Here is a 27,323-nt window from a genome sequence, read left to right as displayed (position 1 = left end):
GGTCTAACAACACGCACACTGGTCTAACAACACACACACACTGGTCTAACAACACACACACTGGTCTAACACACACACACTTGTCTAACACAACACACTGGTCTAACACAACACACTGGTCTAAAAACACACACACTGGTCTAACAACACAAACTGGTCAAACAACACACACACTGGTCTAACAACACACACACTGGTCTAACAACACACACACTGGTCTAACAACACACACACTGGTCTAACAACACACAAACTGGTCTAACACACACACTGGTCTAACAACACACACACTGGTCTAACAACACACACACTGGTCTAACAACACACACACTGGTCTAACACACACTGGTCTAACAACACACAAACTGGTCTAACAACACACACACTGGTCTAACAACACACACACTGGTCTAACAACACACACTCTGGTCTAACAACACACAAACTGGTCTAACAACACACACTGGTCTAACAACACGCACACTGACACCACACACTGGTCTAACAACACACACACTGGTCTAACAACACACACACTGGTCTAACACACACTGGTCTAACAACACACAAACTGGTCTAACACACACTGGTCTAACAACACACACACTGGTCTAACAACACACACACTGGTCTAACACACACTGGTCTAACAACACACAAACTGGTCTAACAACACACACACTGGTCTAACAACACACACACTGGTCTAACAACACACACACTGGTCTAACAACACACACACTGGTCTAACAACACACACACTGGTCTAACACACACTGGTCTAACAACACACAAACTGGTCTAACAACTCACACACTGGTCTAACAACACACACACTGGTCTAACAACACACACACTGGTCTAACAACACACACACTGGTCTAACAACACACACACTGGTCTAACAACACACACACTGGTCTAACAACACACAAACTGGTCTAACAACACACACTGGTCTAACAACACGCACACTGGTCTAACACCACACACTGGTCTAACAACACACACACTGGTCTAACAACACACACACTGGTCTAACAACACACAAACTGGTCCAACAACACACACTGGTCTAACACACTGGTCAAACACCACACACACTGGTCTAACAACACAAACTGGTCTAACAACACAAACTGGTCTAACAACACAAACTGGTCTAACAACACACACACACTGGTCTAACAACACACACACTGGTCTAACACACACTGGTCTAACAACACACAAACTGGTCTAACACACACTGGTCTAACACACACACACTGGTCTAACAACACACACACTGGTCTAACAACACACCCACTGGTCTAACAACACACACACTGGTCTAACAACACACACACTGGTCTAACACACACTGGTCTAACAACACACAAACTGGTCTAAACACCACACACACTGATCTAACAACACACACACTGGTCTAACAACACACACTCTGGTCTAACAACACACAAACTGGTCTAACAACATGCACACTGGTCTAACACCACACACTGGTCTAACAACACACACACTGGTCTAACAACACACACACTGGTCTAACACACACTGGTCTAACAACACACACACTGGTCTAACACCCTGGTCTAACAACACACAAACTGGTCTAACAACACACACTGGTCTAACACACTGGTCTAACACCACACAAACTGGTATAACAACACACACACTGGTCTAACAACACACACACACACTGGTCTAACACCACACACACTGGTCTAAAAACACAAACTGGTCTAACAACACAAACTGGTCTAACAACACACACACACTGGTCTAACAACACACACACTGGTCTAACACACACACACTTGTCTAACACAACACACTGGTCTAACAACACACACACTGGTCTAACAACACAAACTGGTCTAACAACACACACACTGGTCTAACAACACACACACTGGTCTAAATACACACACACACTGGTCTAACAACACAAACTGGTCTAACAACACACACACTGGTCTAACACACACACACTGGTCTAACACACACACACTTGTCTAACACAACACACTGGTCTAACAACACACACACTGGTCTAACAACACAAACTGGTCTAACAACACACACACTGGTCTAACAACACACACACTGGTCTAACAACACACACACTGGTCTAACAACACACACACTGGTCTAACAACACACACACTGGTCTAACAACACACACTCTGGTCTAACAACACACAAACTGGTCTAACAACACACACTGGTCTAACAACACACACACTGGTCTAACACCACACACTGGTATAACAACACACACACTGGTCTAACAACACACACACTGGTCTAACACACACTGGTCTAACAACACACAAACTGGTCTAACAACACACACTGGTCTAACACACACACACTTGTCTAACACAACACACTGGTCTAACAACACACACACTGGTCTAACAACACAAACTGGTCTAACAACACACACACTGGTCTAACAACACACACACTGGTCTAACAACACACACACTGGTCTAACAACACACACACTGGTCTAACACACACACACTGGTCTAACAACACACACACTGGTCTAACAACACACACACTGGTCTAACAACACACACACTGGTCTAACACACACTGGTCTAACAACACACAAACTGGTCTAACAACACACACACTGGTCTAACAACAAACACACTGGTCTAACAACACACACTCTGGTCTAACAACACACAAACTGGTCAAACAACACACACTGGTCTAACAACACGCACACTGGTCTAACACCACACACTGGTCTAACAACACACACACTGGTCTAACACACAGTGGTCTAACAACACACAAACTGGTCTAACACACACTGGTCTAACAACACACACACTGGTCTAACAACACACACACTGGTCTAAGAACACATACACTGGTCTAACACACACACACACTGGTCTAAAACACACACACTTGTCTAACACAACACACTGGTCTAACAACACAATCACTGGTCTAACAACACACACACACTGGTCTAACAACACACACACTGGTCTAACAACACACACACTGGTCTAACAACACAAACTGGTCTAACAACACAAACTGGTCTAACAACACAAACTGGTCTAACAACACACACACACTGGTCTAACAACACACAGACTGGTCTAACACACACTGGTCTAACAACACACAAACTGGTCTAACACACACTGGTCTAACAACACACACACTGGTCTAACAACACACACACTGGTCTAACAACACACACACTGGTCTAACAACACACAAACTGGTCTAACAACACACACTGGTCTAACACACACTGGTCTAACACCACACAAACTGGTCTAACAACACACAAACTGGTCTAACAACACTCAAACTGTAACAACACACAAACTGGTCTAACAACACACACACTGGTCTAACACACACACAAACTGGTCTAACACACACTGGTCTAACAACACACAAATTGGTCTAACAACACACACACTGGTCTAACAACACACACACTGGTCTAACAAAACACACTCTGGTCTAACAACACACACTCTGGTCTAACAACACACACTCTGGTCTAACAACACACACTCTGGTCTAACAACACACACTCTGGTCTAACAACACACAAACTGGTCTAACAACACGCACACTGGTCTAACAACACACACTCTGGTCTAACAACACACACACTGGTCTAACAACACACACACTGGTCTAACACACACACACTTGTCTAACACAACACACTGGTCTAACAACACACTGGTCTAACAACACACACACTGGTCTAACAACACAAACTGGTCAAACAACACACACACTGGTCTAACAACACACACACTGGTCTAACAACACACACACTGGTCTAACACACACACTGGTCTAACAACACACAAACTGGTCTAACACACACACACACACTGGTCTAACAACACACACACTGGTCTAACAACACACACACTGGTCTAACAACACACACACTGGTCTAACACACACTGGTCTAACAACACACAAACTGGTCTAACAACACACACACTGGTCTAACAACACACACACTGGTCTAACAACACACACTGGTCTAACAACACGCACACTGGTCTAACACCACACACTGGTCTAACAACACACACTCTGGTCTAACAACACACACTCTGGTCTAACAACACACACTCTGGTCTAACAACAAACAAACTGGTCTAACAACACGCACACTGGTCTAACAACACGCACACTGGTCTAACAACACACACACACTGGTCTAACAACACACACACTGGTCTAACACACACACACTTGTCTAACACAACACACTGGTCTAACACAACACACTGGTCTAAAAACACACACACTGGTCTAACAACACAAACTGGTCAAACAACACACACACTGGTCTAACAACACACACACTGGTCTAACAACACACACACTGGTCTAACAACACACACACTGGTCTAACAACACACAAACTGGTCTAACACACACACTGGTCTAACAACACACACACTGGTCTAACAACACACACACTGGTCTAACAACACACACACTGGTCTAACACACACTGGTCTAACAACACACAAACTGGTCTAACAACACACACACTGGTCTAACAACACACACACTGGTCTAACAACACACACTCTGGTCTAACAACACACAAACTGGTCTAACAACACACACTGGTCTAACAACACGCACACTGACACCACACACTGGTCTAACAACACACACACTGGTCTAACAACACACACACTGGTCTAACACACACTGGTCTAACAACACACAAACTGGTCTAACACACACTGGTCTAACAACACACACACTGGTCTAACAACACACACACTGGTCTAACACACACTGGTCTAACAACACACAAACTGGTCTAACAACACACACACTGGTCTAACAACACACACACTGGTCTAACAACACACACACTGGTCTAACAACACACACACTGGTCTAACACACACTGGTCTAACAACACACAAACTGGTCTAACAACTCACACACTGGTCTAACAACACACACACTGGTCTAACAACACACACACTGGTCTAACAACACACACACTGGTCTAACAACACACACACTGGTCTAACAACACACACACTGGTCTAACAACACACAAACTGGTCTAACAACACACACTGGTCTAACAACACGCACACTGGTCTAACACCACACACTGGTCTAACAACACACACACTGGTCTAACAACACACACACTGGTCTAACACACACTGGTCTAACAACACACAAACTGGTCTAACAACACACACTGGTCTAACACACTGGTCAAACACCACACACACTGGTCTAACAACACAAACTGGTCTAACAACACAAACTGGTCTAACAACACAAACTGGTCTAACAACACACACACACTGGTCTAACAACACACACACTGGTCTAACACACACTGGTCTAACAACACACAAACTGGTCTAACACACACTGGTCTAACACACACACACTGGTCTAACAACACACACACTGGTCTAACAACACACCCACTGGTCTAACAACACACACACTGGTCTAACAACACACACACTGGTCTAACACACACTGGTCTAACAACACACAAACTGGTCTAAACACCACACACACTGGTCTAACAACACACACACTGGTCTAACAACACACACTCTGGTCTAACAACACACAAACTGGTCTAACAACATGCACACTGGTCTAACACCACACACTGGTCTAACACCACACACACTGGTCTAACAACACACACACTGGTCTAACAACACACACACTGGTCTAACACACACTGGTCTAACAACACACACACTGGTCTAACACCCTGGTCTAACAACACACAAACTGGTCTAACAACACACACTGGTCTAACACACTGGTCTAACACCACACAAACTGGTATAACAACACACACACTGGTCTAACAACACACACACACACTGGTCTAACACCACACACACTGGTCTAACAACACAAACTGGTCTAACAACACAAACTGGTCTAACAACACAAACTGGTCTAACAACACACACACACTGGTCTAACAACACACACACTGGTCTAACACACACTGGTCTAACAACACACAAACTGGTCTAACACACACTGGTCTAACAACACACACACTGGTCTAACAACACACACAATGGTCTAACAACACACACACTGGTCTAACACACACTGGTCTAACAACACACACTGGTCTAACACACACTGGTCTAACACACACTGGTCTAACACCACACAAACTGGTCTAACACACACTGGTCTAACAACACACACACTGGTCTAACAACACACACACTGGTCTAACAACACACACACTGGTCTAACAACACACAAACTGGTCTAACAACACACACTGGTCTAACACACACTGGTCTAACACCACACAAACTGGTCTAACAACACACAAACTGGTCTAACAACACTCAAACTGTAACAACACACAAACTGGTCTAACAACACACACACTGGTCTAACACACACACAAACTGGTCTAACACACACTGGTCTAACAACACACAAATTGGTCTAACAACACACACACTGGTCTAACAACACACACACTGGTCTAACAAAACACACTCTGGTCTAACAACACACACTCTGGTCTAACAACACACACTCTGGTCTAACAACACACACTCTGGTCTAACAACACACACTCTGGTCTAACAACACACAAACTGGTCTAACAACCCACTGGTCTAACAACACACACACTGGTCTAACAACACACACACTGGTCTAACACACACTGGTCTAACAACACACAAACTGGTCTAAACACCACACACACTGGTCTAACAACACACACACTGGTCTAACAACACACACTCTGGTCTAACAACACACAAACTGGTCTAACAACATGCACACTGGTCTAACACCACACACTGGTCTAACACCACACACACTGGTCTAACAACACACACACTGGTCTAACAACACACACACTGGTCTAACAACACACACACTGGTCTAACACCCTGGTCTAACAACACACAAACTGGTCTAACAACACACACTGGTCTAACACACTGGTCTAACACCACACAAACTGGTATAACAACACACACACTGGTCTAACAACACACACACACACTGGTCTAACACCACACACACTGGTCTAACAACACAAACTGGTCTAACAACACAAACTGGTCTAACAACACAAACTGGTCTAACAACACACACACACTGGTCTAACAACACACACACTGGTCTAACACACACTGGTCTAACAACACACAAACTGGTCTAACACACACTGGTCTAACAACACACACACTGGTCTAACAACACACACACTGGTCTAACACACACTGGTCTAACAACACACACTGGTCTAACACACACTGGTCTAACACACACTGGTCTAACACCACACAAACTGGTCTAACAACACACACACTGGTCTAACAACACACACACTGGTCTAACAACACACACACTGGTCTAACAACACACAAACTGGTCTAACAACACACACTGGTCTAACACACACTGGTCTAACACCACACAAACTGGTCTAACAACACACAAACTGGTCTAACAACACTCAAACTGTAACAACACACAAACTGGTCTAACAACACACACACTGGTCTAACACACACACAAACTGGTCTAACACACACTGGTCTAACAACACACAAATTGGTCTAACAACACACACACTGGTCTAACAACACACACACTGGTCTAACAAAACACACTCTGGTCTAACAACACACACTCTGGTCTAACAACACACACTCTGGTCTAACAACACACACTCTGGTCTAACAACACACACTCTGGTCTAACAACACACAAACTGGTCTAACAACCCACTGGTCTAACAACACACACACTGGTCTAACAACACACACACTGGTCTAACACACACTGGTCTAACAACACACAAACTGGTCTAAACACCACACACACTGGTCTAACAACACACACACTGGTCTAACAACACACACTCTGGTCTAACAACACACAAACTGGTCTAACAACATGCACACTGGTCTAACACCACACACTGGTCTAACACCACACACACTGGTCTAACAACACACACACTGGTCTAACAACACACACACTGGTCTAACAACACACACACTGGTCTAACACCCTGGTCTAACAACACACAAACTGGTCTAACAACACACACTGGTCTAACACACTGGTCTAACACCACACAAACTGGTATAACAACACACACACTGGTCTAACAACACACACACACACTGGTCTAACACCACACACACTGGTCTAACAACACAAACTGGTCTAACAACACAAACTGGTCTAACAACACAAACTGGTCTAACAACACACACACACTGGTCTAACAACACACACACTGGTCTAACACACACTGGTCTAACAACACACAAACTGGTCTAACACACACTGGTCTAACAACACACACACTGGTCTAACAACACACACACTGGTCTAACACACACTGGTCTAACAACACACACTGGTCTAACACACACTGGTCTAACACACACTGGTCTAACACCACACAAACTGGTCTAACACACACTGGTCTAACAACACACACACTGGTCTAACAACACACACACTGGTCTAACAACACACAAACTGGTCTAACAACACACACTGGTCTAACACACACTGGTCTAACACCACACAAACTGGTCTAACAACACACAAACTGGTCTAACAACACTCAAACTGTAACAACACACAAACTGGTCTAACAACACACACACTGGTCTAACACACACACAAACTGGTCTAACACACACTGGTCTAACAACACACAAATTGGTCTAACAACACACACACTGGTCTAACAACACACACACTGGTCTAACAAAACACACTCTGGTCTAACAACACACACTCTGGTCTAACAACACACACTCTGGTCTAACAACACACACTCTGGTCTAACAACACACACTCTGGTCTAACAACACACAAACTGGTCTAACAACCCACTGGTCTAACAACACACACACTGGTCTAACAACACACACACTGGTCTAACACACACTGGTCTAACAACACACAAACTGGTCTAAACACCACACACACTGGTCTAACAACACACACACTGGTCTAACAACACACACTCTGGTCTAACAACACACAAACTGGTCTAACAACATGCACACTGGTCTAACACCACACACTGGTCTAACACCACACACACTGGTCTAACAACACACACACTGGTCTAACAACACACACACTGGTCTAACAACACACACACTGGTCTAACACCCTGGTCTAACAACACACAAACTGGTCTAACAACACACACTGGTCTAACACACTGGTCTAACACCACACAAACTGGTATAACAACACACACACTGGTCTAACAACACACACACACACTGGTCTAACACCACACACACTGGTCTAACAACACAAACTGGTCTAACAACACAAACTGGTCTAACAACACAAACTGGTCTAACAACACACACACACTGGTCTAACACACACTGGTCTAACAACACACAAACTGGTCTAACACACACTGGTCTAACAACACACACACTGGTCTAACAACACACACACTGGTCTAACACACACTGGTCTAACAACACACACTGGTCTAACACACACTGGTCTAACACACACTGGTCTAACACCACACAAACTGGTCTAACACACACTGGTCTAACAACACACACACTGGTCTAACAACACACACACTGGTCTAACAACACACAAACTGGTCTAACAACACACACTGGTCTAACACACACTGGTCTAACACCACACAAACTGGTCTAACAACACACAAACTGGTCTAACAACACTCAAACTGTAACAACACACAAACTGGTCTAACAACACACACACTGGTCTAACACACACACAAACTGGTCTAACACACACTGGTCTAACAACACACAAATTGGTCTAACAACACACACACTGGTCTAACAACACACACACTGGTCTAACAAAACACACTCTGGTCTAACAACACACACTCTGGTCTAACAACACACACTCTGGTCTAACAACACACACTCTGGTCTAACAACACACACTCTGGTCTAACAACACGCACACTGGTCTAACAACACACACTCTGGTCTAACAACACACACACTGGTCTAACAACACACACACTGGTCTAACACACACACACTTGTCTAACACAACACACTGGTCTAACACAACACACTGGTCTAACAACACACACACTGGTCTAACAACACAAACTGGTCAAACAACACACACACTGGTCTAACAACACACACACTGGTCTAACAACACACACACTGGTCTAACAACACACACACTGGTCTAACAACACACAAACTGGTCTAACACACACACACACACTGGTCTAACAACACACACACTGGTCTAACAACACACACACTGGTCTAACAACACACACACTGGTCTAACACACACTGGTCTAACAACACACAAACTGGTCTAACAACACACACACTGGTCTAACAACACACACACTGGTCTAACAACACACACTGGTCTAACAACACGCACACTGGTCTAACACCACACACTGGTCTAACAACACACACTCTGGTCTAACAACACACACTCTGGTCTAACAACACACACTCTGGTCTAACAACACACAAACTGGTCTAACAACACGCACACTGGTCTAACAACACGCACACTGGTCTAACAACACACACACTGGTCTAACAACACACACACTGGTCTAACACACACACACTTGTCTAACACAACACACTGGTCTAACACAACACACTGGTCTAACAACACACACACTGGTCTAACAACACAAACTGGTCAAACAACACACACACTGGTCTAACAACACACACACTGGTCTAACAACACACACACTGGTCTAACAACACACACACTGGTCTAACAACACACAAACTGGTCTAACACACACACTGGTCTAACAATACACACACTGGTCTAACAACACACACACTGGTCTAACAACACACACACTGGTCTAACACACACTGGTCTAACAACACACAAACTGGTCTAACAACACACACACTGGTCTAACAACACACACACTGGTCTAACAACACACACTCTGGTCTAATAACACACAAACTGGTCTAACAACACACACTGGTCTAACAACACGCACACTAACACCACACACTGGTCTAACAACACACACACTGGTCTAACAACACATACACTGGTCTAACACACACTGGTCTAACAACACACAAACTGGTCTAACACACACTGGTCTAACAACACACACACTGGTCTAACAACACACACACTGGTCTAACACACACTGGTCTAACAACACACAAACTGGTCTAACAACACACACACTGGTCTAACAACACACACACTGGTCTAACAACACACACACTGGTCTAACAACACACACACTGGTCTAACAACACACACACTGGTCTAACACACACTGGTCTAACAACACACAAACTGGTCTAACAACTCACACACTGGTCTAACAACACACACACTGATCTAACAACACACACACTGGTCTAACAACACACAAACTGGTCTAACAACACACACACTGGTCTAACAACACACACACTGGTCTAACAACACACACACTGGTCTAACAACACACAAACTGGTCTAACAACACACACTGGTCTAACAACACGCACACTGGTCTAACACCACCCACTGGTCTAACAACACACACACTGGTCTAACAACACACACACTGGTCTAACACACACTGGTCTAACAACACACAAACTGGTCTAACAACACACACTGGTCTAACACACTGGTCAAACACCACACACACTGGTCTAACAACACAAACTGGTCTAACAACACAAACTGGTCTAACAACACAAACTGGTCTAACAACACACACACACTGGTCTAACAACACACACACTGGTCTAACACACACTGGTCTAACAACACACAAACTGGTCTAACACACACTGGTCTAACACACACACACTGGTCTAACAACACACACACTGGTCTAACAACACACCCACTGGTCTAACAACACACACACTGGTCTAACAACACACACACTGGTCTAACACACACTGGTCTAACAACACACAAACTGGTCTAAACACCACACACACTGGTCTAACAACACACACACTGGTCTAACAACACACACTCTGGTCTAACAACACACAAACTGGTCTAACAACATGCACACTGGTCTAACACCACACACTGGTCTAACACCACACACACTGGTCTAACAACACACACACTGGTCTAACAACACACACACTGGTCTAACACACACTGGTCTAACAACACACACACTGGTCTAACACCCTGGTCTAACAACACACAAACTGGTCTAACAACACACACTGGTCTAACACACTGGTCTAACACCACACAAACTGGTATAACAACACACACACTGGTCTAACAACACACACACACACTGGTCTAACACCACACACACTGGTCTAACAACACAAACTGGTCTAACAACACAAACTGGTCTAACAACACAAACTGGTCTAACAACACACACACACTGGTCTAACAACACATACACTGGTCTAACACACACTGGTCTAACAACACACAAACTGGTCTAACACACACTGGTCTAACAACACACACACTGGTCTAACAACACACACACTGGTCTAACAACACACACACTGGTCTAACACACACTGGTCTAACAACACACACTGGTCTAACACACACTGGTCTAACACACACTGGTCTAACACCACACAAACTGGTCTAACAACACACAAACTGCTCTAACAACACTCAAACTGTAACAACACACAAACTGGTCTAACAACACACACAATGGTCTAACACACACACACAAACTGGTCTAACACACACTGGTCTAACAACACACAAATTGGTCTAACAACACACACACTGGTCTAACAACACACACACTGGTCTAACAACACACACTCTGGTCTAACAACACACACTCTGGTCTAACAACACACACTCTGGTCTAACAACACACACTCTGGTCTAACAACACACAAACTGGTCTAACAACACGCACACTGGTCTAACAACACACACACTGGTCTAACACCACACACACTGGTCTAACAACACACACACTGGTCTAACAACACACACACTGGTCTAACACACACACACTTGTCTAACACAACACACTGGTCTAACAACACACACACTGGTCTAACAACACACACACTGGTCTAACAACACACACACTGGTCTCACACACACTGGTCTAACACACACTGGTCTAACAACACAAACTGGTCTAACACCACAAACTGGTCTAACACCACACAAACTGGCATAACAACACACACATTGGTCTAACAACACACACACACTGGTCTAACACCACACACACTGGTCTAACAACACAAACTGGTCTAACAACACAAACTGGTCTAACAACACAAACTGGTCTAACAACACACACACACTGGTCTAACAACACACACACTGGTCTAACACACACTGGTCTAACAACACACAAACTGGTCTAACACACACTGGTCTAACAACACACACACTGGTCTAACACACACTGGTCTAACACACACTGGTCTAACACCACACAAACTGGTCTAACAACACAAAAACTGGTCTAACAACACTCAAACTGTAACAACACACAAACTGGTCTAACAACACACACACTGGTCTAACACACACACACTGGTCTAACAACACAAACTGGTCAAACAACACACACACTGGTCTAACAACACACACACTGGTCTAACAACACACACACACTGGTCTAACAACACACACACTGGTCTAACAACACACACACTGGTCTAACACACACTGGTCTAACAACACACAAACTGGTCTAACAACACACACACTGGTCTAACAACACACACACTGGTCTAACAACACACACTGGTCTAACAACACGCACACTGGTCTAACACCACACACTGGTCTAACAACACACACACTGGTCTAACAACACACACACTGGTCTAACACACACTGGTCTAACAACACACAAACTGGTCTAACACACACTGGTCTAACAACACACACACTGGTCTAACAACACACACACTGGTCTAACACACACTGGTCTAACAACACACAAACTGGTCTAACACACACTGGTCTAACAACACACACACTGGTCTAACAACACACACACTGGTCTAACAACACACACACTGGTCTAACAACACACTGGTCTAACAACACACACTCTGGTCTAACAAAACACACTCTGGTCTAACAACACACACTCTGGTCTAACAACACACACTCTGGTCTAACAACACACACTCTGGTCTAACAACACACAAACTGGTCTAACAACACGCACACTGGTCTAACAACACGCACACTGGTCTAACAACACACACTCTGGTCTAACAACACACACTCTGGTCTAACAACACACACTCTGGTCTAACAACACACACTCTGGTCTAACAACACACAAACTGGTCTAACAACACGCACACTGGTCTAACAACACGCACACTGGTCTAACAACACACACACTGGTCTAACAACACACACACTGGTCTAACACACACACACTTGTCTAACACAACACACTGGTCTAACACAACACACTGGTCTAACAACACACACACTGGTCTAACAACACAAACTGGTCAAACAACACACACACTGGTCTAACAACACACACACTGGTCTAACAACACACAAACTGGTCTAACACACACACTGGTCTAACAACACACACACTGGTCTAACAACACACACACTGGTCTAACAACACACACACTGGTCTAACACACACTGGTCTAACAACACACAAACTGGTCTAACAACACACACACTGGTCTAACAACACACACACTGGTCTAACAACACACACTCTGGTCTAACAACACACAAACTGGTCTAACAACACACACTGGTCTAACAACACGCACACTGACACCACACACTGGTCTAACAACACACACACTGGTCTAACAACACACACACTGGTCTAACACACACTGGTCTAACAACACACAAACTGGTCTAACACACACTGGTCTAACAACACACACACTGGTCTAACAACACACACACTGGTCTAACACACACTGGTCTAACAACACACAAACTGATCTAACAACACACACACTGGTCTAACAACACACACACTGGTCTAACAACACACACACTGGTCTAACAACACACACACTGGTCTAACAACACACACACTGGTCTAACACACACTGGTCTAACAACACACAAACTGGTCTAACAACTCACACACTGGTCTAACAACACACACACTGGTCTAACAACACACACACTGGTCTAACAACACACAAACTGGTCTAACAACACACACACTGGTCTAACAACACACACACTGGTCTAACAACACACACACTGGTCTAACAACACACAAACTGGTCTAACAACACACACTGGTCTAACAACACGCACACTGGTCTAACACCACACACTGGTCTAACAACACACACACTAGTCTAACAACACACACACTGGTCTAACACACACTGGTCTAACAACACACAAACTGGTCTAACAACACACACTGGTCTAACACACTGGTCTAACACCACACACACTGGTCTAACAACACAAACTGGTCTAACAACACAAACTGGTCTAACAACACAAACTGGTCTAACAACACACACACACTGGTCTAACAACACACACACTGGTCTAACACACACTGGTCTAACAACACACAAACTGGTCTAACACACACTGGTCTAACACACACACACTGGTCTAACAACACACACACTGGTCTAACAACACACCCACTGGTCTAACAACACACACACTGGTCTAACAACACACACACTGGTCTAACACACACTGGTCTAACAACACACAAACTGGTCTAAACAACACACACACTGGTCTAACAACACACACACTGGTCTAACAACACACACTCTGGTCTAACAACACACAAACTGGTCTAACAACATGCACACTGGTCTAACACCACACACTGGTCTAACAACACACACACTGGTCTAACAACACACACACTGGTCTAACAACACACACACTGGTCTAACACACACTGGTCTAACAACACACACACTGGTCTAACACCCTGGTCTAACAACACACAAACTGGTCTAACAACACACACTGGTCTAACACACTGGTCTAACACCACACAAACTGGTCTAACACACACTGGTCTAACAACACACACACTGGTCTAACACACACTGGTCTAACACACACTGGTCTAACACCACACAAACTGGTCTAACAACACAAAAACTGGTCTAACAACACTCAAACTGTAACAACACACAAACTGGTCTAACAACACACACACTGGTCTAACACACACACACAAACTGGACTAACACACGCTGGTCTAACAACACACAAATTGGTCTAACAACACACACACTGGTCTAACAACACACACACTGGTCTAACAACACACACTCTGGTCTAACAACACACACTCTGGTCTAACAACACACACTCTGGTCTAACAACACACACTCTGGTCTAACAACACACAAACTGGTTTAACAACACACACACTGGTCTAACAACACACACACTGGTCTAACACCACACACACTGGTCTAACAACACACACACTGGTCTAACAACACACACACTGGTCTAACACACACTGGTCTAACAACACACGAACTGGTCTAACAACACACACTGGTCTAACAACACGCACACTGGTCTAACACCACACACACTGGTCTAACAACACACACACTGGTCTAACAACACACACACTGGTCTAACAACACACACACTGGTCTAACAACACACACTCTGGTCTAACAACACACACTCTGGTCTAACAACACACACTCTGGTCTAACAACACACAAACTGGTCTAACAACACGCACACTGGTCTAACAACACGCACACTGGTCTAACAACACACACACTGGTCTAACAACACACACACTGGTCTAACACACACTGGTCTAACAACACACAAACTGGTCTAACAACACACACTGGTCTAACAACACGCACTGGTCTAAAAACACGCACACTGGTCTAACAACACACACACTGGTCTAACACACACTGGTCTAACAACACACAAACTGGTCTAACACACACTGGTCTAACAACACACACACTGGTCTAACAACACACACACTGGTCTAACAACACACACACTGGTCTAACACACACAAACTGGTCTAAAACACACACACTTGTCTAACAACACACACACTGGTCTAACAACACACACACTGGTCTAACACACACACACTGGTCTAACAACACACACACTGGTCTAACAACACACACACTGGTCTAACAACACACACACTGGTCTAACACACACTGGTCTAACAACACACAAACTGGTCTAACAACACACACACTGGTCTAACACACACACACTGGTCTAACAACACACACTCTGGTCTAACAACACACAAACTGGTCTAACAACACACACTGGTCTAACAACACGCACACTGGTCTAACACCACACACTGGTCTAACAACACACACACTGGTCTAACACACACTGGTCTAACAACACACACACTGGTCTAACACAAACTGGTCTAACAACACACACACATTGGTCTACCACACACACACACACACACACACTGGCCTCACACACACACACACACACACACACACACACACACACACACACACACACACACACACACACACACACACACACACAGGTCTAACACACACACACACTGGTCTAACACACACACACACTGGTCTAACACACACACACACTGGTCACAACACACACACACAGTGGTCACAACACACACACAGTGGTCTAACACACACACTGTTCTAACACACACACTGTTCTAACACACACACTGTTCTAACACACACAGTGTTCTAACACACACACTAGTCTAACAACACACACTGGTCTAACAAAACACACTGGTCTAACACACACACACACACTTGTTTAACACACACACACTGGTCTAACACACACACACTGGTATAACACACACACACTGGTATAACACACACACACACACACTGGTCTAACACACACACACACACACACACACTGGTCTAACACACACACACTTGTCTAACACACACACACACACACTTGTCTAACACACACACACTGGTCTAACACACACACACTTGTCTAAAACACACACACACACACTGGTCTAACACACCCACACTGGTCTAACACACACACACACACACACTGGTCTAACACACACACACACACACACACACACTGGTCTAACACACACACACACACACACACACACACACACACACACACACACACACACACACACACACACACACACACACACAGGTCTAACACACACACACACACACACACACACACACACACACACACACACACACACTGGTCTAACAACACACACACTGGTCTAACACACACACACACACACTGGTCTAACACACACACTGGTCTCACAAACACACACACTGGTCTAACACACACACACTGGTCTAACACACACACACACTGGTCTAACACACACACACTGGTCTCACAAACACACACTGGTCTAACAACACACACACACATACTGGTCTAACAACACACACTGGTCTAACACACACACACTGGTCTAACAAAACGCACACTGGTCTAACAACACACACACTGGTCTAACAACACACACACTGGTCTAACAACACAAACTGGTCTAACAACACACACACACTGGTCTAACAACACACACACTGGTCTAACAACACACACTGGTCTAACAACACACACACTGGTCTAACAACACACACACTGGTCTAACACACACTGGTCTAACACCACACAAACTGGTCTAACAACACACACACTGATCTAAAACCACACAAACTGGTCTAACAACACACAAACTGGTCTAACAACACTCAAACTGTAACAACACACAAACTGGTCTAACAACACACACACTGGTCTAACACACACACACAAACTGGTCTAACACACACTGGTCTAACAACACACAAATTGGTCTAACAACACACACACTGGTCTAACAACACACACACTGGTCTAACAACACACACTCTGGTCTAACAACACACACTCTGGTCTAACAACACACACTCTGGTCTAACAACACACACTCTGGTCTAACAACACACAAACTGGTCTAACAACACGCACACTGATCTAACAACACGCACACTGGTCTAACACCACACACACTGGTCTAACAACACACACACTGGTCTAACAACACACACACTGGTCTAACACACACTGGTCTAACAACACACAAACTGGTCTAACAACACACACTGGTCTAACAACACGCACACTGGTCTAACAACACACACACTGGTCTAACAACACACAAACTGGTCTAACAACACACACACTGGTCTAACAACACACACACTGGTCTAACAACACACACACTGTTCTAACACACACACTGTTCTAACACACACAGTGTTCTAACACACACACTAGTCTAACAACACACACTGGTCTAACAAAACACACTGGTCTAACACACACACACACACTTGTTTAACACACACACACTGGTCTAACACACACACACTGGTATAACACACACACACTGGTATAACACACACACACACACACACACACTGGTCTAACACACACACACACACACACACACACACTGGTCTAACACACACACACACACACTTGTCTAACACACACACACTGGTCTAACACACACACTTGTCTAAAACACACACACACACACTGGTCTAACACACACACACACACACACACACACACACACACACACACACACACACACACACACTGGTCTAACACACACACACACACACTGGTCTAACACACACACACACACACTGGTCTAACACACACACACACACACACACACACACACACACACTGGTCTAACAACACACACACTGGTCTAACAACACACACACTGGTCTAACAACACACACTGGTCTAACACACACACACTGGTCTAACAACACGCACACTGGTCTAACACCACACACTGGTCTAACAACACACACACTGGTCTAACAACACAAACTGGTCTAACAACACACACACACTGGTCTAACAACACACAAACTGGTCTAACACACACACACACACACTGGTCTAACACACACACACACACACTGGTCTAACACACACACACTGGTCTAACACACACACTGGTCTAACAACACACACACTGGTCTAACAACACACACTGGTCTAACAACACACACACACTGGTCTAACAACACACACACTGGTCTAACAACACACACACACTGGTCTAACAACACACACACTGGTCTAACAACACACACACTGGTCTAACAACACACACACTGGTCTAACACACACACACACACACACACACTGGTCTAACAAACACACACTGGTCTAACAAACATACACTGGTCTAACACACACACACACACACACACACACACTGGTCTAACACACTGGCCTAAAAGCACTGCACTGGTAAATCCATTCATGCAACATAGAGCACTGGTAGTGTGTGTGCTATATGGTGCTGCAGATGCAGAGCTGTGGACTGGTGTGTGTGTTACCTGCTGGTGCATCTCATGCAGTGGTAGAGCAGTGTGTGTGTGTGTGTGTGTGTGTGTGTGTATGTGTGTGTGTGTTATCTGGTGCTGCATTAGGTGCAGTGGTAGATCAGTGTGTGTATGTGTGTGTTACCTGGTGCTGCATTAGGTGCAGTGGTAGAGCAGTGCGTTGGTGTGGCAGCTCGTCCTGACTGCCTTGCCTTCTCAGACACTCAAAGTTGAAGGAGGGCCTCCTGTGACCTGCACGAGTGACGGGCGGACAGGACAGGAGGGTGAAACTAAACTACTCATGCAGGAAACAACGACTACATGCAACTGAAGGGCATCAACACACATTCAGAAACAAAACACTGTCATGCTCTTTAAAATCTGAGAAAACCAAGTCAGTGACAAGTCAGTTTAAAACAACTGTGTGTGACTAGCTGTCGAATATTAGCTTCTATCTGACCTTAGTAACAGTTTATTTGTAGACAAGCTTCAGAAGCATGCTGGACAGAGAGAAGGGATGTTACCTTGGGGCGTGGCAGGAAGCATCCGTCTCTTAGGCGACCTCCTTCCGTCTTGGTAGAGGGGTTGCTCATCGTCGTTGTAGTAACTGTTGGGGTGATGGTAGCCTCTCGGCGTCTCGTACTCCGTGTCACTGTTCTGGTACCTGTCCACGTGTTCCATATAGGACCTCCTGGAAGGATAGGGTGTTGGGAGGTGAATTAACTACTTGAATTCTATTTTAATATGCTCGGGGGCCGCATCTGGCTCGGTGGCCGCTAGTTTGAGACCCCTGCTCTAGCAGAAAGGAACACGTTGTGAGGTACGGTAGACACAATATGTAGGATACATTTATTTCTCTGAGGTTGTAAGGGTGGAGTGTCGGTTACTTTACCTGTCTCCTGACAACATGCTGTCATCCTCGTAGAACTCCTCCCCGCTGTAGTACTCTCCCGAGTACCTGTCATCATCAAACTCCTCCCGCCGGATGGTGGGAAGGCGGGCGTCTCCCCGGTGGGACCTGGTGGGAGGGGGTAGGGGTCAGGGTTCAGAGATCGGAGGGGGGTAGTGGGCAGTGGAGGCTGGTGTCACTTTCAAATCAGAGGACAGGCTCATTGGAATGGAATGAATAGAATGGTACCGTTTCCAACCATTACTATGAGCGATCCTCCCTTTACCAGCCTCCACTGGTGAGGCTGGACTGCGGGAGAAGTTGTGGGGGAACAGGGCCATGCACTGCCATGCAGACGCAAACCTCCAGCCTCCAGGGGGCAGCGAATCAACAGAACTAGCGTCTTCCTCATCCACCACCACAGCCTCATCAAGACAACAGGGACAGTAGAAGCTGTAGTAGACCAGCAGACAATGCATACAGTACCAAAGAGCAACACTCAACGTTCACTTAACACTTATTTTGTCGCTCCAAAGAAAACCATGGTTGCCTGTAATACGATAGTTTGAGAAGTCTTCAATCAGACGTGTCAAAACATCCACTTCTCATCATCCCCCATCTCAGCCGTGGGATAGCTCACCCAAATTACAAACTGACCTATTGTTTTCCTTACCCTGCAAGCAGTCTATGGACAAGCGAAAACATCAATCCATGTTCTGGTTTTGTCCATAAAACTTATTCAGCTGTCCCCATTGGAGAACCCTTTTAGGCTCCAGGTAGAACTCTTTTTTTTGGTTCAATGTAGAACCCTCTGTGGAAAGGGTTCTACATAGAACCCAAAAGGGTTCTACCTGGAACCAATAAAGGGTTATTCAAAGGGTTCTCCTATGGGGACAGCTGAAGAACACATTTTGGTTCTAGATAGCACCTTTTTTTCCTCAAAGAGTGCTTTCAGGATAAGGAAACCAATATTTAATTTTGAAATGTTGGTTAACAATCCCTTTAATGAAAGACATTTCTGAGGGCCTTCTATAGAGCTCCTGGTCATTGCTGGCCTCAGGAAGTAGTCAGGGTTTAAGGGGAGCAGGGTACATTTCCATTCATATCCATGTGGTTTGAAGCACCCAAGTTCCTCCAAGGCAAAAGCACTTCACTTCACCTCTCTTAGCAGTGCCCTCCTTCCTAGCAGACACATGCATACACCAAGATTGGTCTAGGCGCTAGGCAGTGTGCTGGCCAATCAGGCTTTTCCATTCTCTTCGTTAAACATCAAACTACTAGGCCAAGGGATACTACTCCACAGATGGCTGGTGGTGCAGAGACAGGGAGATGGGATGACTGGCCACCACTAATTTAGCAGGGATTAGGGTTGCAAAATTCCCAGTAATTTTCCCAAAACTCCCAGTTTTTCCAGAAATCCTGAATAATCTGGATTTCTGGAAAACCTGGGAATTGTGGGAAAGTTACCAGAATTTTGCAACCCTAATAGGGATGCAGTTAGTCACTTACTGGCCCCATAAAACATCATTCAAATGAAAAGTCCCCCCTTGTGGTGGCGGACACATACTGCTCTAAACATACCTAGGAAAGTAACATACCTAACATAGGTCTCATAGTAGCGCCTTTTGTCCAAGAAAGCAGAGAGATGGTTGAGAGAAAGCATTTTGGTTAGGTAGGAGAACGGGAGGAGAGAACAGAGGGAAAAGGGACCCCATGAGAGGCATATATTTATCGTACAGTATATGAAGCATATACATGCATTCCTATATATGTATAAGTGAAGAAAGAAGACAGAGGGGTGACGTTTCTACCAATGTTGGGGGGCAGATACATTTCAATTACAGGCAGTTCAGGAAATCATTTCCAATAATTTCTTGAATTCCTAAGAATTGAAATGGACTTTCAACCCAACCCTGGGGCACTTCAGAGAGATGTATTGACTGCTTGTGGGATGGGTTACCTGAATAAATATGAAGTGCTGTTGGTCAGTTATATGGAATGAGGATGATGATAAGCATGTGATTGGTCAGTTTAAGGGAGGGTCTGAGAGGGTATGTGCTATAGGTCAGCGACAAGGGGAAGGTCTGATAAGGAGAGGCTAGGTCCTGCCTTTGGCAAATCTTTAATGATAGATACACAGAATGGCCTTATGGCTAATGGTAGCTGCATGCTAACTCTCCATGCGAACTTATATCCCAGGTTTGTTATATTGTACAAAAACCCATAGTGTTGACATCATCATACACATTGAGCTGTATGACTACGAGGGACTACGAGAGTACCTCAGGTGAATTGACAAGGGACGGAAGAGTTTAAAGGTTAGACATTATAGCTTCTAAATAGTGTGGCATTTGAAGTTTACACGAAGCTTCAAGCCACAGACATTTCCCCATTTTCTCTTACTCTAACTAATAGATCCCATTCAACAACACACGACGCGTCACCCATTTCATTTCTCGGCCAGAGAAAGAGATAGCTGATGGTCAGTGTGTGGTCACCTTTGTCCCTGCGGTGTGCCGCGAGGTGGCGGCTTGTCGAAGTCAGTGTAGTAGAGGCCACCGCGGTGTCCCGGGTAACCGTTGGCGGGGGGCGGAGTGTACTCATAGTAACGGTGGTGGTGTCCTCCTCCGTTGGGCAGACTGGACACGTTGGCGTTGTTCAGGTTGACGTTGGTGGACTTGGGCGACTTGCCGTATGAGGAGTTGTGGTGGTGGTGGTGCTGATTGGGGTGCTGGTGGGACATGACGTTGGCCCGGCAGAGACGCCCCACCGGCTGCTCCATGTGGGCATAGTGCGGAGGTGGCTGCACCTGCAGGGGCCTCTGGGTGGTGTTGGTCTGTTGCCCTGACGAGCGCCGGTGGTGGTCCCCGTTCACATGGTTGACGTGGTTACCGAACAGGCCACCATTGCGCTGTGGAGGAACACTCAGGGTCAAACGGTCAGGGACTACTTTCTGTTCAACACAGAGGATGAATACACAACGCTAGTGATGTGCAAACTGGGTTGACTTGTTGTGGTTGGTGATTTGTTTTCCTTTCAGAAATCAACGTATGGGCAGAAAATAAATTAAAAAGCTGGTTCGTGATATATGCGGGATGAAGGCACTATAATTCCTTTTTCTGAACTGAGAAAAGAAAAACAGAAGAACTGCTAATGGTTTACTTCCTCTGACAGGAACATAGTCGTGTCCCTACACCTACAGGTTTCATCCATGCAACTTCTACGCCCAGTCCACCTTGGTGACTAATTGAGTTCACAGCTTTGTGATTTTGCTCGGTAAATGGAAAGTGCCATACAAATCAAATATAACATTATTACCACTGTGTGTATATCTGTGCGTGCCGTGTACAGTATCTACCTCCATTAAGGGCATTGATGTGAGGCATAATACCCTGCCATTACCATTGTCCCAATATTCCATTTACCCAAACCAACCCATACCAGCAAGACAAAATACAGATGCGTGCCACACACCCCCTCAGGCAGATAAATTGAATAAATTACCCTATAAATCTCCTCGTCCTCCTCTGGAATAAAGTCTACTAGCTCCTCATCTTGCAGGTCACATGATATCGCTCGTCGAATTTCGGGCCCAATATCATGTAGCGTGCGAAGGCCAGCCTGTAACCATGACAATAGAGGGAGGGGCTAAGGGCTGGTAGGAAGGTTCTCTTTCAGGCAGAGGCTCTTCACACACACACACACACACACACACACACACACACTTGCCCTTTGCTGGCGCTCACGCAAAACCTGACGTCTACAGACGCCCATACTGGACAGAGCTAGACAGACTGTGAGAGATGAGAACATTCACAAGAAACAAACAAATGTGCTCCCCCTGAATATGCCTAGTCGTTAGTGTGTCTCCTATGACATCACATTATCCTGAGTGTTAAGGGTTAAGTGGAGAATGTCAGTTCCACCTTTGTCTACGTGGACCACTACAGCTAGCTACAATAGGCACACACTGTAGTTTACTTCCTACAGGACCTGTTTCAATGAGGACAAAATATAGCTCGGGATATGAGGGAGAGGGACATTAGATAGAGAGGACTACCTGAATGATAAAACCTCACGGCTCAAAGCTAACGGTGATGGAAACAGAAGTAAGCTGCTTGGAGTGTGACCTTCATGAGTTGATGGGTGAGATACATGTTAAAGCGCTGGATGACCATAACGAGTGGACAGAGACGACCCGTGCGTCCCAAAATTGGCACCTAATTCCCGACACGGCCGCACTACTTTTGACCAGAGCCCTACGGGCCCTGTTCAAACGCAGCGCACTATGTGGTGAATAGGGACGCATTACATTGTCAACGGTAACACCGAGACGGAGACACGCGCCTCTGCGAAAGAGACATACGTTGGTAAACACGTCCGTCATCACATAAACAGGATCACGGTGCAGACCAACAGTTCTGATCATGAATGGCCTGCTGAATCGTGAATCACAACATTGGCACACTTGTTGGTATGCAAGCAGATTCTCACACACGTTTCGTCACACATATATTCTCAACAGCCATGTTGACCCCAATCGCTCACACACACACTCTCGTGTGCTAGGGCTGTGAACGTGTTTGGAATTTTGGGGGTTATGCAATTGACCAGGTTACCTGAGATAACCGCTGGGGTGGGGGGGTGCGGGGGGTGGGGGGGGGGGTCCCCTCTACTTTTCGGAACAATTCGCAAAACGTCAACAACGCCGCAGCGGTTATCCTCCGTGGCGATATGTTGTTCAAATTGGCTATAGAGGATGCAGTAATGAGAGAAAAACCGTACTGGTAAAATAATATTGGAAAATATTCGAATATAGGCTACGCATCCTATAGGATGAGTCTTGAAAGGAGCTTGGCTACAGTAGCCGACGTTCAATTCAGTTGCACCCCATTTAATAAGGGAGGAAACGCAAAACTGGCACCTGTCCTCATTCCTCGCACATTTACCGACCCTGCAACAAGACACTGTTTTTTCTCTCTATCTGAATGGGGCGATGATGTCCAGAAAGGCCTATTTTAGGTAACTTTCCAAATGGACACAGAGAATTAGTGGACTCACACCCACCCACCTAAAAGGACCCATCAATCAAAGCCGCCTGCAACGCATCGTACTCAAGAAACATCAGCAAATCACATTGCGTCCTTTCTCAAAACCGCAATAAAAACCTTGCCTTAGATTCAAATCCTTTATGTAGGGTAGGGAAGAATTGTCTACATTATAGGATGATGCTAAATCAATGTAGCCAAACTTGACGAGGAAAGTTTTAAGGAGGATATACACTGAGTGTACAAAACAGTAAGAACAATGGACAGCATTATAACAGCAACTTATTCTGAGCAATTTTTTTAAACCAATAGGTGGAGGCCTTTTTGCTTGCTGAATCGCATGCGAAAAGAAGCTAAAATCGATAAATAAATACATAATAAATAAATAAATAATTAACGTGTGCTGACAGGACGATATTTCGACAATTGGTGTGAACGGTGTCATAAACAAGACATTTCCTTGTTTTTTTACTTCCTAATTATTCAGACAAAAATAACGGACTTGTTGAGAAAGGGCCTCTACTGAAAATAGATTAAAAATAGATTACAAGATTAAATCATGACAGGTGTGTTTGATTATTTTTTAAAGAGATAGAGTCCAGACAGGCTACTTTAGGAATCTTCCTGAATGGACATATACTGTAGGCCTTTAGAGAGAATCAGTGAACTCACACACGGCACACCCCAGTAAAAAGGACCTGTCAATCAAAGCCACCAGCGTATGTCAGACACAAGAGCAAATATTTATCCTTTCCTTAAAACGTAAAACCTAGGCCTACTTTAGGCTTTCCAAATGTCGACTATGAGGTAATGAATTGTCAAGGAAAGTATGAAGGGGAGAGAGACAGCTATGCGATTGTATAAAGATGAAATTGACCATCATTAATTAATAAACAAATACAAGCAACATGTCCATAGCCTAGTTATCATCTTTGATTAGTCTATAAATTAAGAAAA

At 44.9% G+C, this 27,323-nt stretch overlaps 1 protein-coding gene across 1 annotated transcript in view; it reads right to left on the bottom strand.

Annotated features, from left to right (window-relative positions):
* The window catches only part of LOC139370814 (calcium channel, voltage-dependent, L type, alpha 1D subunit, a), a 157,370-nt gene that overhangs the window by 7,672 nt on the left and 122,375 nt on the right, over positions 1–27,323 (bottom strand). The window contains exons 40-45 of the mRNA XM_071110596.1: positions 24,823–24,939; positions 23,817–24,229; positions 22,917–22,940; positions 21,322–21,447; positions 20,954–21,120; positions 20,575–20,681 (exon numbers count right to left, since the gene is read on the bottom strand). Coding sequence (XP_070966697.1) covers positions 20,575–20,681; positions 20,954–21,120; positions 21,322–21,447; positions 22,917–22,940; positions 23,817–24,229; positions 24,823–24,939 — 954 coding nt within the window. The remainder of the gene's footprint in view (positions 1–20,574; positions 20,682–20,953; positions 21,121–21,321; positions 21,448–22,916; positions 22,941–23,816; positions 24,230–24,822; positions 24,940–27,323) is intronic.

This window comes from Oncorhynchus clarkii, chromosome 17 (assembly GCF_045791955.1).
Source record: "Oncorhynchus clarkii lewisi isolate Uvic-CL-2024 chromosome 17, UVic_Ocla_1.0, whole genome shotgun sequence".
In the NCBI taxonomy this organism is placed as follows: Eukaryota; Metazoa; Chordata; class Actinopteri; order Salmoniformes; family Salmonidae; genus Oncorhynchus; species Oncorhynchus clarkii.
The sequence above is the reverse complement of the archived record's forward strand: the minus strand, read 5'-3'. Positions and strand labels throughout refer to the sequence as shown.